This window comes from Neopelma chrysocephalum, unplaced genomic scaffold (genome assembly GCF_003984885.1).
Source record: "Neopelma chrysocephalum unplaced genomic scaffold, ASM398488v2 Primary Assembly neopelma1_23b, whole genome shotgun sequence".
In the NCBI taxonomy this organism is placed as follows: domain Eukaryota; kingdom Metazoa; phylum Chordata; class Aves; order Passeriformes; family Pipridae; genus Neopelma; species Neopelma chrysocephalum.
In genome coordinates this window covers 2,508,939-2,525,320 of record NW_020897692.1, presented here as the reverse complement: position 1 = coordinate 2,525,320, position 16,382 = coordinate 2,508,939, and the positions used below count along the sequence as shown (strand labels likewise).

The window sequence follows — 16,382 nt, the reverse complement described above, 5'->3', positions numbered from 1 at the left end:
GGTATTTTCTCTATGGTAATTTTTATGGGAGCTATTGTACCCTCTGGATTAGTGGGGTAGTAATATATTGACTGGACTTGTAAACACTTTGACCTTGGTTGTGAAAGCTATACAATGGAATTTTTTTCTAAATTCCACTTCAGTGTTTTCTCCTTGTTTACAGTAAGCCACATCTGTTCTAATTATATATGTAAAGGGCCTTGAATTTACATAGCATCTCAGCACACCTGTTTATCATGGGGAAAGTATTGTAGTAACCTCAGGTATGTTCAGTCCCCAACACTCATTGAGATTGGAATTCCCGCTGACTTGAGATGGCGCGTTGTGGACATACAGAAAACTAGGGGGACAGGCCTAATGTATGCCAGGCCCCAAATCAGTGTTCTTATGTGCTTGTGTTTTGCTTTTGCCTGCCTCTCAATATTTTTACTCATATTTGCAGCATTACCATCTTCATGGGGAACTGAAGTATGCAGGGAGTATATGTATGCAATGGTGATGTCAAGGGCCCCCAGAAACTGATATTGAAAGTTTACTGTAACTAAATACTTGAAATTACTTGATAGCCTAGATACGGTTGTGACTCTTAACCTGCATGTGTATTATACATCATTGGTAAAAAGTCCTAATCAAGTTCTGAACTCATATATAGCGCCATTCAGCCCTGGACCAAAACTTGAACAGATAAAGTAACTTCTTGAAAAGGAATAAAACAAGTAGCAAAAATGATCAGTGTGTGTGTGTGTGGAATATTTTGGGGTGGGGGAAACCAAACAACATTAGGTATATGTAACCTTTTATAAGCTGTTGATAGGGTTTTGCTTTTAGATGTGGTTGAAATCTTTGAAATTTGAATGTTTTAGCAATATTTCTTATTAAAATCTATGTTTGAAAAGGACTAATTTTTCTAACATTGCATGGAATAATCATTGACTAAAAAGTTCTTCAGTAAGCTGTAGTTAAATTTTAAAAGCAGTCACTGTTGATAGATTAACTGCAGAAATACAGTATTTTGAAGTAACTGAGCTATGTCTCATCTTTAAATGCCCTTCAACTGTTAGAGTGTCACAGAATCCCAGAATGGGTCAGGCTGGAAGGGACCACAGTGGGCCATGTGGTTTAATGTCCTTGCTCAAGCAGGGTCATCCTAGAGCACATGGCACAGGATTGCATCCAGAGAGTTCTTGAATATCTGCAGTGAGGGAAACTCCACAACCTCTCTGGGCAACCTCTTCCAGTGCACGGTCACCTGCACAGTAAAGCTCTTCCTCATGTTCAGGTGGAACTTCCTGTGCATCAGTTTCTACCCAGTGCCTCTTGTCTTATTGCTTGTGACCACTGAGAAGAGCCTGGCTCCATCCTCTTTGTCACCCTCCCTTTAGATACAATGTTGAGGTGCCCTCTCAGTCATCTCTTCTTGAGGCTGAACAGGCCCAACTCTCTCAGTCTGTTCTTGTAAGAGAGATGCTCAGGTCCCCCTAATCATCTTTGTAGCCCTCCACTGGACTTGCTCCAGTAGCTCCATGTCTCCCTTGTACTGAGAAGCCTAGAACTGGACACAGCACTCCAGATGTGGCCTCACCAGGGCTGAGTAGAGGGGCAGGATCACTTCCCTTGACCTGCTGGCAATGCTTTTCTTAATGCACCCTGGGATACCATTGGCCTTCTTGGCCAAAAGGGCACACTGCTGCCTCATGGACATCTTGTTGTCCACCAGGAACCCCAGGTCCTTCTCCTCAGAGAGTGTCACTTCGCTTGATTCTGTTGTTTTTAAAGGGGAATACAGGAGAGAGGCCCTTCAAACCCTTTAGGATTTTGAGAACCTGGCAAATATCTGTAGTTGTGAACACTTAAAAACTGGGCCTACAATGATCTCTTCTGCATTTAAAGGTGATGTCTTCAAGGTGAAATCTTGAAGTCAGTGAGAAATGTCTTAAATATATGGTGCATTTATTACATGTTTTTCTCTTCTATTTCTGTGGGGAAAAAAAAAGACTTGGTGGTAAAGCAAGGAATTCTGATGGTTAGCTGTTTGGGATTTGGGAGTGGGAGGTTGAATTATTTTTTATTCTTGGTAAGAGCTGCTAGAAACTAAATGAAGAAAAATCATCATGATTTTTGAAGGCTCATGCAATGCTGATGCTTGTCATCTTCAGCTTCAGCAGTGTGAACATTCACGTGTATTAGTTTTGGGAGGACTTGTGACTTGTTTGGCACTACTGAAGATCAGATATAGGAAATGTCAAACTGGACATTGAGTCAAGGCCCATTTTTCATGTTTGGCCTTTGCCCTTTCTAGGTTTTTGGATGTTGAAAGTCAGATTTATAATAACTTCTGACCAAGGGAATGATAGGTGAATCCTGTCATTAAAATATGACCCGGCTCCCCATGTTCCTGACATATACATCTCCATTTTTTAATTCGGTGGTTCTTCCAGATTTTTTTTTCATTCTTTTACTTTTCTACCCCTTTATGGCCTACTACTATCCTTTTTTATGTCTACCTCCTGGAATCAGTTCTGATTATTGCATTGTAAACCTACTAATCACACAGTTCCTAGTTATGGGAAAGAGAGATGTTCTTTTCACTGCATAGATTTAGGAACAGAGTGTTGTACAGTATTTTACTGGGAAAAATGCCCATACAAAACATGTTGCAGACATTTTGCTGATATATTGAGTTGTACCATAACTTTAAATTCTGTTAAAGTTAGTGAAGACAGGATTTATCTAACTAACTAGAGCACTGGAGTGGGTTCCAGGCATTTGAGGTTCTGTTCTTTGTATATTCTGCATCGTGGGAAATCTTTTAAGTTATTCCTCTGCTCCTCCTTTTTTCTTCTCTAAAATGAGAACTTGCCTTGATTTTAGTGCTGTGAGCTAAAAAAAAAATTCTTAGTGATTTTTGAGCTGAGGTCAGATATTGCAGGAGCATCGAGATACCTGAACAAATAACAGTTTTCCAAATAAAATGGAAATGTTGCCTTTTTATCATTCACATACTTATAATCAGGTTCTTTTAACTGCTGAGTACATTCATATCTTCCTGCAACTGCAACGAGTCTTGCTTTTGAGAGAAATGAGAAACCATTATAACCTCAGAGGTCAAATTGCGCAAATATTTCCTTCTTTACCTGTACAGAGAGTTGCCAAAAACCTTGTTTTATTGCAGCCATTTTTTTTAATGCAGAGCTGCAAAAAGTTCATAATCCTATGATAACAATGCAGACAGACCTATACTTCCTAGTGCTTTGGCCAGAGTAACTCTGATGCTACATTCACGTGCTAGAAACTACTTTCTGAAAATTTAGTCAAAGCTTTTTTTGCTTTCATATATTCTCTCCATTTTATAAATATCTTTGCTCAAGATCAAATCTTCCAGCAGTCTTTCTTTAAAAATCTAAGTTGAGCACCTTAAATCTTGTAAGGTTGTTTTTCCAGCCTATAGTATTTCTGTATCCCTGAAGTGTGAACTGGAGAACTGGGACCAGTAATTGAAAAGCAGCTTAAAAATGCAATGTGGAAGCAGCAAGAGGGTTTGTTTCTTTTATTGGACAGTACTTGGTGTGCATTTTATGACATGAGCTTTTTTTTTTTTTTTTGCCACAGCACTGTTCTGAGAACTGATATTGCTATTTATGTCTGCTTTTTGATGCCTCCTGATGGCTTGTCAGTATTGTGCCAAATAGAGCCTGGTATATTTTCTATATCTGTGTAGCTGTTTTACTGGTTCTCAGACAGATATAGACATACACACACTTTTTTTTTTCTTAATGTGATTACTTTAAAAGGAAAGCCTGACCGTACTTATCCTGTCATTCTCATAATTTCATAATTTCTTACCCAACTGCTCTTGCAGAATCTTCCGCAAACCCTGCGGACAAAACTTACCATTTTCTACTTCAATTAAACTGTTAGCAGTATTGGATCAAGAATTGTTTCCTTGAGGACCTTGCTGAAAGAAGTTGCACTGCTTTATAAGTTACCATTAATAACTTCATTTTAAGATTGTCATTGAACAAATTTTTGATCCATCTAACACACATCCTGCTGTAAGTATGTACTGTATGAAATTTATGAAATAAATGTGTTAAACTTGTCCCATTTTATGCTGCCAGTATATCTTGTAAACTTGGAAAACTGAACTCTTACGAAGTTTCAAAAAAATATGTTCCTCTACTGATGCCTTACTCCTTTCATGCAAGTCAAATGTTAGTATATAGCTCAGGTGATGTAATTTTATAATGCATTAGGAACTACTGATTTTAAATAGGTGACGGATTCTGCTTTGTCTATCAAAGTTATACTCATTGAGTTATCCTGCACTGGATTCAACCATTCTGTAGATAGAGTATCAGATACTGCTTTCAAATTCTAACAAAGTTTTGTTGTTTTGGGTTGTATAGCAAATATTTCTGAGATTTGAATTTGTCTGGGTTAACTAACCCATCATTCCACATATTTTAGTCAATTTCTTTCATTCTCTGATGTTCAGCTCACTACAGTTACTATTGTCTAATTCTCAATTTTTAGCTGTTTATTAGCTTTGTTAGCCTTAAGCTTTTGGTAACAGGCTGTTGCCCAAGAGAGGTCTTCAAGAAAAGTGGCCACTTGCTGGGCTTATTACAGAGCACACGTGTACATCAGTGAAGTGTTCCAGAAATAAATTGTCAAAAAAATGTTGTGAAACAGTCGTTTGTATCATATTATATATTCTTTGCATGTGAATACCATTATTTTTATTTATACCTAGAGTGTTAACATTAGTAAATTGATAATTTTTAATATACTCCCTGTTCTTTAGTGTAACATCATGAGTCTTGACTTTGTTAGTTAGTGACTGATGCTGTTTATCAGTCTTCATCATTTTTCGTTTACATCTGTGCAGAGCAGTTGGGGGAACTATCACCCAGCCTCACATCTTCTCTCAATTGTGATTCTAATTCTCCTGCTACATTCCAGTACTGTTTGCCCCTTGTAATCTCTGTGCTTCCTGTTGGGATCTGCTCTCCCGTTCTTTGGTCTGGTTTTTTTTTTTCATGCTTCTGTATCTGAAAGTGATAGTGTCTTTCTAAGACCTGCTGGGGCTCCAAAGTGAATCCCAAGCAGCACAATAGAAACAGACTTTCATTCAGCCTTCAGGTTTTGTCATTGTGATAGGCCCGGAGTGGACAATGATGCAGACATAATCTTGCTTAGCTGTGGAATAGATGGTTCAACTAGAATGGGATGAGATTTTAGACTGAAAAGTTTAAAGAAGTCATTATTGAGCATATCCAAATTATTTTTCTAGAGCCTGATGAAGGGTGTCGGTGAAAGTTTTTCACAGTGTTGGCAACTCCTATGAGCTATTTCCATTCTGAATATTTTTAATATGGAAGAGTAATGATCTTTGCCTGTCAGTCTCATTGTTAGTAAAGTGTAATATGCTTTTAGAGACTTTTTCAAGAGATTTTAAGGTGATTCATCTTGAAGCTGGAAAACTTCAGCTTGATATATTAACTGTTGGCAAAATAGTAAGTTACTTTAAAAAAGGCATTGGAAAGGGAAACTGCCAGGTACACTAATACCTCTATTTATAGATGTATCAGTAATGTGGATTTTTAATTTTTTTTTTTTTTTACTTTCCCTCTCCCTTCCATGCTAGTAGTGGGGATGGAAATTAAGAATAAAAATCACACTCTAATAAACTCTGAATCAGAAATAATTTTTGTATTTGTATTTTCATTATGTCTGAAATTTTTCTACTTATTATGGATTTAAAACTTACTTTGGTTTTCAGTATATTAATGGTGGTTTACTTGCCTACTTTTCACATAATAGAATCTTTAAGGTTGGGAATGACTCCCATGTCATTGAGTCCAACCTTTGATTGAACACCACCGTGTCAACTAGACCACAGCACTAAGTGCCACATCCAGTTGTTTCTTGAACACCTTCAGGAATGGTGACTCCACCACTTCCCTGGGCAGCCTGTTTTAGTGCTTAACCACTCTTACAATGAAGCAATTCTTCCTGATGTCCAACCTGAACCTCCTCTGCACATCTTGAGGCCATTTCCTTTTGTCCTGTCACTAGTTGCATGGCTACAACCTCCTTTCAGGCAGTTGTAGAGAGCGATAAGATGACTCCTGAAACTCCTTTGTTCCAGGCTAAAAAAACCCAACTCCCTCAGCTTCTCCTCACAGGACATATGCTCCAGACCCTTCACCAGCTCTGTTACCCTTCTCTGGATACGCTCCAGCACCTCCGTGTCCTTCTTGTAGTGAGGAGCCCAGAACTGGACACAGGACTCTAGATGTGGCCTCACCAGGGCCACATACAGAGGGACAATCACTTCCCTGGTCCTGCTGGCCACACTATTTTTGATACAAGCCAGGATACCATTGGCCTTCTTGGCTACCTGGGCACACTGCTGGCTCATGTTTAGCTGACTGTCAATCAGCACCCCAAGTCCTTTCCGACTGGGCTGCTTTCCAGCCACTCCGCCCTCAGTCTGTAGCATTGCATGGGGTTGTTGTGACCAAGTGCAGGACCTGGCATTTCACCTTATTAAACCTCATACCGTTGGCCTTGGCCCATTGATCCGGCCTGTCCAGGTCTGATTTGAAACAAATCTCAAGAAAATTATTGAAATAATTTTTCCCCCTAGTAACTGGGTAACTGGTATGGACCAGGACAATTACAAGATTTGTTACTCAAATATAGAAAGAAATTAAATAAGTAATTGGAAAATAGTTTCTGAGCATCCTCAGTAGAATCTATTGCATCATACTTAATTTGTAACATATCATATTATTTCTGTCCTGCCAAACAGATGGAAGGGCTGTTACTGTGTCCCACTTCAGGACCAAGTTTGTAGAGAATTTTCATGATGGCTTTGAGCTACTAGTGCGATACTATCAAGAAAGAGGCTGTTTGAGTCCATTTCATGCAAGGTAATTTATAAAGCTAAAGAAGTATTAATGCTAGTTTACAAGGTACTGCTGAAAAACCATGAGTACTGTGAAGTTTGCCCATGCAGAAGAATAAATGAAATCTTACTGTGAGAGGTATAGAAAAGGGCAGCTAAGATGATCAGGAAGGCCTGTTTTATGTGAGGAGATTAGAAGAGCTTGGCTTGTTTAGTCTAGCAAAATGAGGGCTGAGGAGGAATATGATTGCTTTCTGTAAATATATCAAGGGAGTAAATACTGGGGGAAGGGGGAGTAGGGAGAGAGACATAGTGCTGTTAAATCTAAAAGATAATGTTGGCACAGAAGCAAATGCATATAAACTGTCTAAGTAAATTAAGCTGGAAATTGGGAGATGGAGTCTCAAAATCAGGTGAGCCTTCTTGTAATACTAGTTGGGAACAATATGGATCTTTCTTCATTTATGCTGAAGATGCTTTGATGAGCTTGTATGGTATGGTAGAGGAATAGGCTTAAAATAAGAAAAGGCCTCAAACTCCCATTAGAGCCTGTAAAACATATATATATAAAAGGAAGTAACACTACAGTCCTATTTTTTGTATTGTCTTGTTTTGGTTTGTTTGTAATTATTTATTTTAGCTGCTACTCCTATGAGCTTTGCGTTTCTAAAGGACAACACTTGCTCTTTCTGGATTTGTCAGTATTAGCAACAAAAACAAAAAAAAGAGAATGTTTACCATAAAAAATTGATGGTAGTTGATAGATACACTAACTCTGAAGAGTTAGCAAAAATATAAAATAATAAAACATCTGTAAAGACTATGTACCAATATTTTGTGATTTCTACTGGAGTAAAGAGTACAGGAATATATGTGGAATATGTCATTCCTCACAACATATTTGAAGACAAGGAAAGCAACCATAATTGGCAAAACCAGTAAACACTGATAAATCTTATCAAATCCTCCTTTTGTGTTTCTACTCTCTGAAATGGTATAAAAGGGACAGGTGAAGGGTTAAAAGATCCTCAGTTTCCACTTTATCCCTGTGTTTTTATTTGTTAAATAGTATGTTTTCTGGCCAGGAGTACCTGGTGAGATGTGAAGCTTTTCATGTGGGGAGTTTCTGTGCCAGGTACAGTTAAGAAAATTCTAAAAATTCCTACAGCAATATCGGTTAGCCGAGGGAAAGCAGCTATTGAAACCTCTGCAGAACCTTACCTGTCATTGTTCCACTGGTCCCATGAAACTTTAACTGTGTAGTCTTAATGTTTTATTATTATATTTCTTTCCAAGATACACATAATTGTGTATGCAGTATGTAACAGGTATGTATAATCAGAGTCACTTAAAATATTTGACTGGATTGCCAATTGAAAATATTTGTACTATTTAATAATGTAGATTAATCTGGCTGAGATTCTAGAAAATGTTTGCTTTTTTGGTTTTACTTTAGAGGATCTGCATATGGCATGTTTGTTTTTTGAAGACCACACATTTGTGTCATCAAATGAGCAATCTGAGAATGTCATGTCTTTCTGCTGTTCGTGTGAAGCTCACAGGCCTCCTTTGTGCCTTCAAAGAGGATTCTCACTAGCACCAGCCAGCAGGGTTGAACCAGAAAACCAAGCAGACATAGAGAAACACTAAGTGAGAAGGGAAATGAGTTCTCACAGAGTAGAGGGAAAATAATAGGACTGATATATTTTGATATTGTTGGTTTTTACTTACCTCTAGACCTACTTTGAAATAGCAGCAAGGATGCAAATAAATTTTTCGTGATCAAAGAAGAAAACAAAAGAAATAATTACAGAAAGTGTAATTGCCAGAAAAATTATTTTATAAAATGAATCAGTTAGAAAGTCATCCTTTCCTGTGCCTATAAATGCATCTGCAATCTGCACTTATAATAAATGGAATCAGTTCTATACATTGAAAAATTCTGACCCAGCTGTTCCACTGCAACCACGCTTCAGCAAAATGCCCTTCATGGCTCAACTGGATGGCTTTAGTGTTTGATGGAGGGAAATTTCAAATAAGATCCAAAATACACTTTTTGTACTTCTGCTTATTATGAAACATGCCTGTCTGTTGCTGTGCTGTTGAGTGTGTTCATGTTCTGTTAGTTCTTTGATCAATGTGTGGGGTTTTGCAGAATTAAAAGCTTTGATATAGAAAGGGAGAGCTAGAACCAATAGAATGGTATTTCTTTTCTCTTAAAATTGTGTTGATTGCTTTTGTTGTCAGGCAAGTGTATTTTTGTCACTACAATTTTTCATTTTGTTACTATGCCTTATCTGTTTAGAGTCCATCTTTGCTATGATTTTTGTCAAGGTTCTATTCTGAATGGTGGAGCTGGTTCAGAGTATTTAATGTAGCAGAGAACCTGGAGGGCGTAGGGTCAAGACCTGTTGTGCTAGGTGCTGTTTAAGGATTTTGAATAACCATGTCCCTGTCCCATAGACCTCACATCTGGGGTCTTTTTGCTTTAAAGAGGCTGAACTCCTTTTAGGAAAAGGGGAAGTAGTGTCGCCATGCAGCTCTTCTCTGCTACAGCAGCTGGGCTAGTCATTTAATACCTTGATTTATAACAGTGTTGTAATCTAAATAGGAAGCAGGTGGAGTTACAACTGGGTACGATACTTTCGATATTAATGGCTTGGCTTGGCAGTGGAATTCTAAAGCTGTATATACTTTTTCCGTCTTAATTATGCATTCATTAAAAGCTTTTATACCCAACAGAATAAAGTAAATATTGTTTGATCTCCATAGCGTGCTCCCAGACTGTAGATTTGCACAGCAGGGTCTTGATAATCTGAATAAATTGTATTTCCCCAAGGAGTTTATCTTTCAAATAAGGTCATAAAGAAATGCATTCTTTCCCCTTAGTTCTCCTTGTGCTTTTTCTGCTATTTATAACACGGAGCAGAGGAATAGAGGTATATTGTAGTCTGCTGTGTACTTGGTTATGATTAACTCTAATTTATCAATCTGTTATATCCTTTTCTTTGGCTTGTGCAAGGCAATTATTCTTTAAAATACAAATGAATAAAGACGGATTTGGAAGTAATTTAAACACAATGTTTATATCTATTTTTCCTGTTTGGCAGTTTATCATATCTCTGTATTAAAATACACCTCTGCATTAAAATATGGACAATGTCACATAATTTATTTTGAATATTTAATATTGTCATCTTTCAGATTATGTTTGTTTGGAAAACAGATTTTCTTTTATGAGGGTTTTAAATGTCAGCTCATTGTTAAATTGGTTTGGCATCTAAAGGTTGATATTACTGAATCAGAAGACCAGTAGTGTGGAACAGTGGATTCCCTTACTTCAGTGGAGGGATGTGCACTAAGTAGGATGCATAGGATCAAAGGTAGTTCTTATTTTAGCAGTACATACTGATAAATAATTTGGCCAGTTTACTAAATTGTTTGAGTTTACTGTGATATTTCAGAACAATTTCAACTTCAGTTGTAAGTGCTGTATATAATTTTATACATATTTTCTTAGTCTGAGCGTGTTTCAGCAGTGTAACGTACATCATATTAGCAGAGATAGTATCGCTACCTTTCCCTAATTCTCTTCAGCTCTTAGTGACAGTTCTGCTTGTGTTCATATTTTGTCCTTCGGTTCAGAAAAGATAAGTGGCATATACTTAAAAGTTTATAAAAAGAGAGATTGAGAAGTTCAAGAATTGACATAAGCCTGTTTTGTATTGCATGTTTTTAAAGAACATACTGTAATACAGTACCGGAAGAAAGCTACACACTACTTTAAAATTTTAAGGTTGCTCTTTTGGCACAATATAATAAAATCTGTGAAAACAGAGACTGCCAGTACTCTTACTCATGACCACACCTAAATTTCCTGTTTAGTAACCTATTTCATCATTTATCAAAGTTTTAAATTCAATTAAGTGTTTAGTGTGAAAAGTCTATTCAAATCAGACTCAGCTGGCAATAATTGCTTTGATCCTTCCTGTGGGATTTTATTAAAGCTAGAAAGTAAGGTGCATTTTTCTTGCTACTAACTTAACTACTGCATTTTAGCCTATTTCTGAAAGTCTTACTACTTATAAAGGGCAAAATTATCTGATCTAGGTTGTACACTGAGCAATCTCAGTGTGACATTTTTACCCTCTAGTATCATCACAGAGACAGTAATGTACAGTACTGTATAATCTTGATTTGAATAGTGTTATGACAATCTGATAATTATCATTTGTAAAAGCTAAAGCACTATTTGACTCTTTGTCTGTGAAATACAAACCTGCAGATCAACTCTAACCTTACAAAACCAAAAATGAAATGTTTCTGATTCCAGGCCAAGACCAGTTTTAACAAAACATACTTGCAGTATTCATCAAGCAGTAAACTGTAAGTCCAGTAGGTCACTAGCATATTATGTTAAGTGAAGCATCAAAAATCATCTCAAACTTCACAATAAAAATAAGTAAACAAATAACATCCATAATAAATAAATAAACATGCATACATAAATAAGCATCTGAAATAAGTTATAACATATAGTATAGTAAATAAATAACTGGTGAGATTTTATTTATCCATCCGTAAGTATCTTCAATTGTAAGGCAGCCTTCATAAAAACAACTTCAGCTGGTGTTGATCTGAGGGCATAGGGGAGTTTGGATGACCATGAAAAATAGCCAAACCAAAAATGAAGGCTTACCAGTGTCATTCAGATTTCACTGAAAATGTGAAGACTTTTCAGGGGAAGACTGCATTTGTGTGTCTCATTGCTGTTTCTCTCTAATGAGGAAAGATCTTATTATGTTATCCATAGTATTGTCCTCTTCTGAAGCCCTCTAAAAGCCACTTCTCCTTCTCCACTGACACTTATTGGGGTTTGATCAGGCGTTTATTTTAGTTGGGCTGTTGATCCTCAGGTCACCATGCTTGATTATTTATTCATTCATTCATGCATTTATTTATTTATTTATTTACTTTTATGCTCCCCAGATACAGCCATTGACTACAAAAAAGCTCAATAAATACACACTGAGCTCTTCTAAATTTCTTTCTGGCATTTGGCTTTAATTCAATCAAAGTGCTTTGAAAAGAAAGTTTTTCAAACCCGGGGACAATGAACTATGGTTCTTGCTTGTCAAATACTGTGATGTTTACTTTGATTAGACTCTTATGTGTTGTTGCCACCACTGCATAGCTGTAACAGAAGTGGTGTTGTGAGGTACCATCTGTGATCTGAGGATATTAAGTCACCGAGCAAGCATACAGACCAGATACTTCTCATGTAAAATTCATTCCTTTCTCTTTCTTTCTGCAACTGCAGATTTATCCCTACCTCCTCTGTTAGTGTGAAGAGGAGCTGACACTAGAATATCTGTGGCTTTTGGGATGATGGCTGTTAGTGCTTGTTCTGGCAATGTAAAGAACTTTTCTTTGTTCTTCCAAGAAAGCAATGTGAAACTCCTATGCAGCTGTTTAAGTAGCTAATGAACAGGATTTATCTTTAGTGTAGGACTCTGCTAGAGAAGTGCACTGTTCAGACTGGGAGGTTATGTAACAAGCAGGAACCTGCACAGGAATTTGATTTCATTTCCTCCAGTACAGACTCCTCTAAGCAGGTAAAAAAAATTCTTTCTCCACTCTCCATTGCATATGCATAAACAGCTCCACAGTCATTGGGACAGGCACCCAATTCACACGTTCAAGATGTAGTCCATAAAACATTCCAAAAAACCCCTCTTCGCACTTTCCCATCTTCCCTGTTGCTCTGCTCTATCTGCCAGCCGTGCAGCTCATTTGACATTTACAAGATTTCTTGTCAGTTTCATTTGGTGCTGCCATTCCATCCAGCAGAGCAGTGAAAGTGAAATTGACTTAATTTAGTCTGTTTCTCTTCCTTGCTCTAGTCCCTATGTTAACTAACCAGCAAAGTGAAACTGACGAGACTTCTTGTCATTTTCACACATGGGGCTGGTCAAAGAGAAGGCACCTGATAGGGAGCAATGCAGGAAATTGAAAGATGAAAACCAGGATTGTGGAGGAGAGAGAAAGAGAAGTGTGAGCGTACAGCAAGAACAGAGAAAACGAGTAAACATGCTTATTTCCCAGATGCACTGAGTACTTTTGTATAATACAAGTGACTTCTTGGCCTCTCTCCTGAAGAGAGCAGTATGGTCTAGAACAGCAGTAGTTAGTTGTCCAGATTTATGTCGAATTTATGAGGGATGCCAAGTTAAAAATGTTAGCCTGTAAATATAGGTCATCTGCTAGCAGGATGGAAAAATCTTACTGCCTTGAGTTACTGTAGCTTTTGTCTCTTCAAATTTTCAGCTGCTAGAAGGAGGGGGAGAAAAAGCAGGAGACCAACATCTACTACAGGTTGATGTCAGTGGTTGGAGAAAAAAAAAAGGGTTAATTTTTTCATTGAAGAAAAATTCATATGTAATAAGATGTAACTAAGCATCTTGTATTTTGTGAGGTTTCATGGAACTAAAAGTTGTACTACACAGGTGCTCTAGCTCAATCAAAACAATAAATAATGAACAAACAACTGCTTTGTAACAAATCATTGTAGTTTACAAATACATTTTTTAAATGCACTTGTTAGGTCCTGTGAGCTCTTGTCATACAGTGTAAATCATACTGGTTTATTACAGTATGTGCTAATCCGTATTTCTCACAGATGCTTTATGCACATATAACCTTAGAAGTTGCAATATAAATTAGTACTATCATATGTATTAGCATATGCACTGGTAGCATTTACACATACATTTTGAATGAGGGTGTGTTAATTAATTCCAAGTTATATTGCCTTCCTTCTCCACAGCTCCGAAAGAATAACCTTTTCTCATTATCTGAGACCTGTGGGGGTTATTATTCTCTGTTTTGTGTTTGTTTGTTTGTTTTTCTGAGATGTGTTTTGTTTGCTTCGTCCATTTAGGAATTAAATAGTTTTAATTACTTGGACCTGTATAAGCTTGCAGACCTCTTCAACCTCACTTTGTTGGAGAATGCAGTCATTGGCTTCCTAGTAAAACATCTCTCTGAGCTACTGAAGAGTCATCCTGAAGAAGTTCTGGCACTCCCATACTGTCTTCTTCGAGAGGTTTTTAAAAGCGATAGACTCACTTCACTCAGTGAAGAACAGATCTGGCAGGTAAGGAGATTGGTGAACAACCAGAATGTGTGATACTCTATAAACCATAGCAGTAATCTGTTGTTTTGAAACCCTGGAGCAATCTCGAGGGAGAATAAGCACTTGAGCAAAAACTGTGAATAACAACTGAGGGAAATTTCTAAATGAAGTTCCAAAAATGTTGTGTTGTGTTAATGCAATTACTTTGTTTGAAAGAGAAATTTGTCATACTGCTTAACTTGTGCTACTTAAATATAGCCCGAGATTTCCTTCCAGATCGAATTTCGTTGGTGGGAAGACATGGCTGATGCATGCAACTCAATTATCATTGCCTCTGATGAGGCTAGTGCTACAAGTCTGGTGGCAAACCTGCTTCTGCAGTCTGTCCCATTCACATCAGTCACATTTAGCTGTGTAACGTCAATAGTCATTTAAATTGTTTGAGCCACCACAGCTGACTTTGCCGGAAGCAAATTAGAGAATCATCACACAGGCAGCTCTGCTAAGAGATGAGTGGAAGCTTCAGTGAAAGGTTTGTGGCAAAAAGCTGGAGGTGGCGATCACTTCCTTTAAAAAAGCTGGATCTAGAAAATAGCCAGATTGCTACCCATAGAATATTAAGAAGATAAAAGCCTTATGTTGTGACCTTAAGTGTGTGTCTTGGGGGAAAACCTAATAGAAAAAAAAACCTCTTCAGAGAAAAACAAAAACTAAACCAAAATCTATCCTTGGAAACATTCCCATCATATGTCTTTAAAAATTGTAATTCATGATACAGTGGAAGTCAATCTCCATAATATTGGTTACCCGAAGACTTCTCTCTGTTTCCTTTTTATTGTCATGTTTTATAGAGGAAAGTATTCCATTGTATTTCAAGGTAGAATATAACTTGCTTGAAAGAAACCTGTGCACTCTTTTTAGGAAGCAGGTTATATTGATCCAGCAGAGAAGACTGTGAGTCAGAAAACTGATTTATATTTCAATGCGTATTATTTATCTACTTACATTTTGGATTATTCCAAGGAAATAATTACATTTGTATGCCATCATTTTCTCTAAGTGTAAAATGTGTTTTTATCTGAAGGTCAGTTCATGTTCTGTGGATTAATAACATCATATAGGGACAAAATATTTATTCTTAAAAGAATAAAATTTTCAATTTAAGCTCTTCAAACCACAAAACCAGTATGTAGATGTAACGTAACCCTTCAGGCTAATAACTGGCATATTTGTTTCCAAAATTTTGAGCCTTTAGATTATGTAGTATTTTACAAAGATGATATTTTCTGCAAATACTAATATGAAGTTAGACTTTTTCCTGTCTTAATCCTTGGAAGATACCTGTACAACAGAACCTGCAACACACTACACATGATGATGGGTTGGGATTGGTTGAGGTGTTCTAGGCACAGTACAGTACTCTGCAGTCCTAGCCCACATTCCCTTTATGCACAGTCTTATTCATAGAGATGTCTGGTTGGCTGATAGGGTTTTAACATCATTTCTCTGCAGGGTCAGTGAAATCCCCTAGCTACATGCTTGGGTATACTTTTGCTAGAAAAGTTGCTGCAGAAAGCCATGCAAGTACAACTTCATGCTAGCTCAGTAGTGAGCAACCGCATCCAGAGTAATATGCTGTCTGTAACCTGCTGTAATGACATTTGGGAAGTGGGAGTGATGCCTTTTTCTTCCATTTTAGGCATCAGGAGTTTTTAAATCTTGTGTCACTGTCCTGTCCTGTCCTGCAGAAAGACTCAGAAATAATTTTCTTAATTGTGTGCACTCCAGTCAATGAGCACTTCGTGAGGCAAACATGACAAAGGCTCTGTTTCTGTTGCAGGGTCATACTGGGGAGAGATACTTATAGGTAATATGCTGCTTTCTGAGTGACAACAAACTCCACACTGTCCATTTAAATGTTATCGTAATTGCCTCTCTAAAGGTTACTAATGCTGTTCTGAAGAATTTTTTTAAACTAGTTTTCTGCTGCAGGCAAAACGTCCATGGGTCTTTTTAATTCAGTCTGTGCAACCAGGAAAAAAATATATTTATAAGTATTCCAGGTCTCCAGAATGAATTAAAAGACGCATATAAATATTTACCAATTTGGGCATTCAGAAGGAAATAATAAACTGGTTTTTTGCTTTATCTTAGTAAATAAGTAATTCCCTCATAGTCAACCTAATAGAAGAAAATCAAATCAGACCAGCTATATTGCCTCAAGTGTAGTTAAGTTCATCATTTTTGCTAAGGTTATAGTGGTAATGCAATATACCATGGAAGAATCTAATATTCAGCCCAGGGTGAAGATTGGGCATGCCAGAGGATTAGTGT

The 16,382-nt window shown here is 37.3% G+C and overlaps 1 protein-coding gene across 6 annotated transcripts in view; it reads left to right on the top strand.

Moving 5' to 3' along the window:
- The window catches only part of KLHL32 (kelch like family member 32), a 119,375-nt gene that overhangs the window by 66,700 nt on the left and 36,293 nt on the right, over nt 1-16,382 (top strand). For 4 of the 6 annotated variants that reach the window (XR_003536130.1, XM_027694767.1, XM_027694764.1 and 1 more), the window contains 2 exons: nt 12,418-12,528; nt 13,854-14,069. Coding sequence is in view for 4 of the 6 variants with exons in the window: in XM_027694767.1 (XP_027550568.1) it covers nt 12,418-12,528; nt 13,854-14,069 (327 nt within the window). In the remaining 2 variants the exon portion in view is untranslated. Of the gene's footprint in view, nt 1-12,417; nt 12,529-13,853; nt 14,070-16,382 lie in introns of those variants that run through there. The other 2 variants (XM_027694776.1, XM_027694810.1) reach the window with 2 other exon arrangements.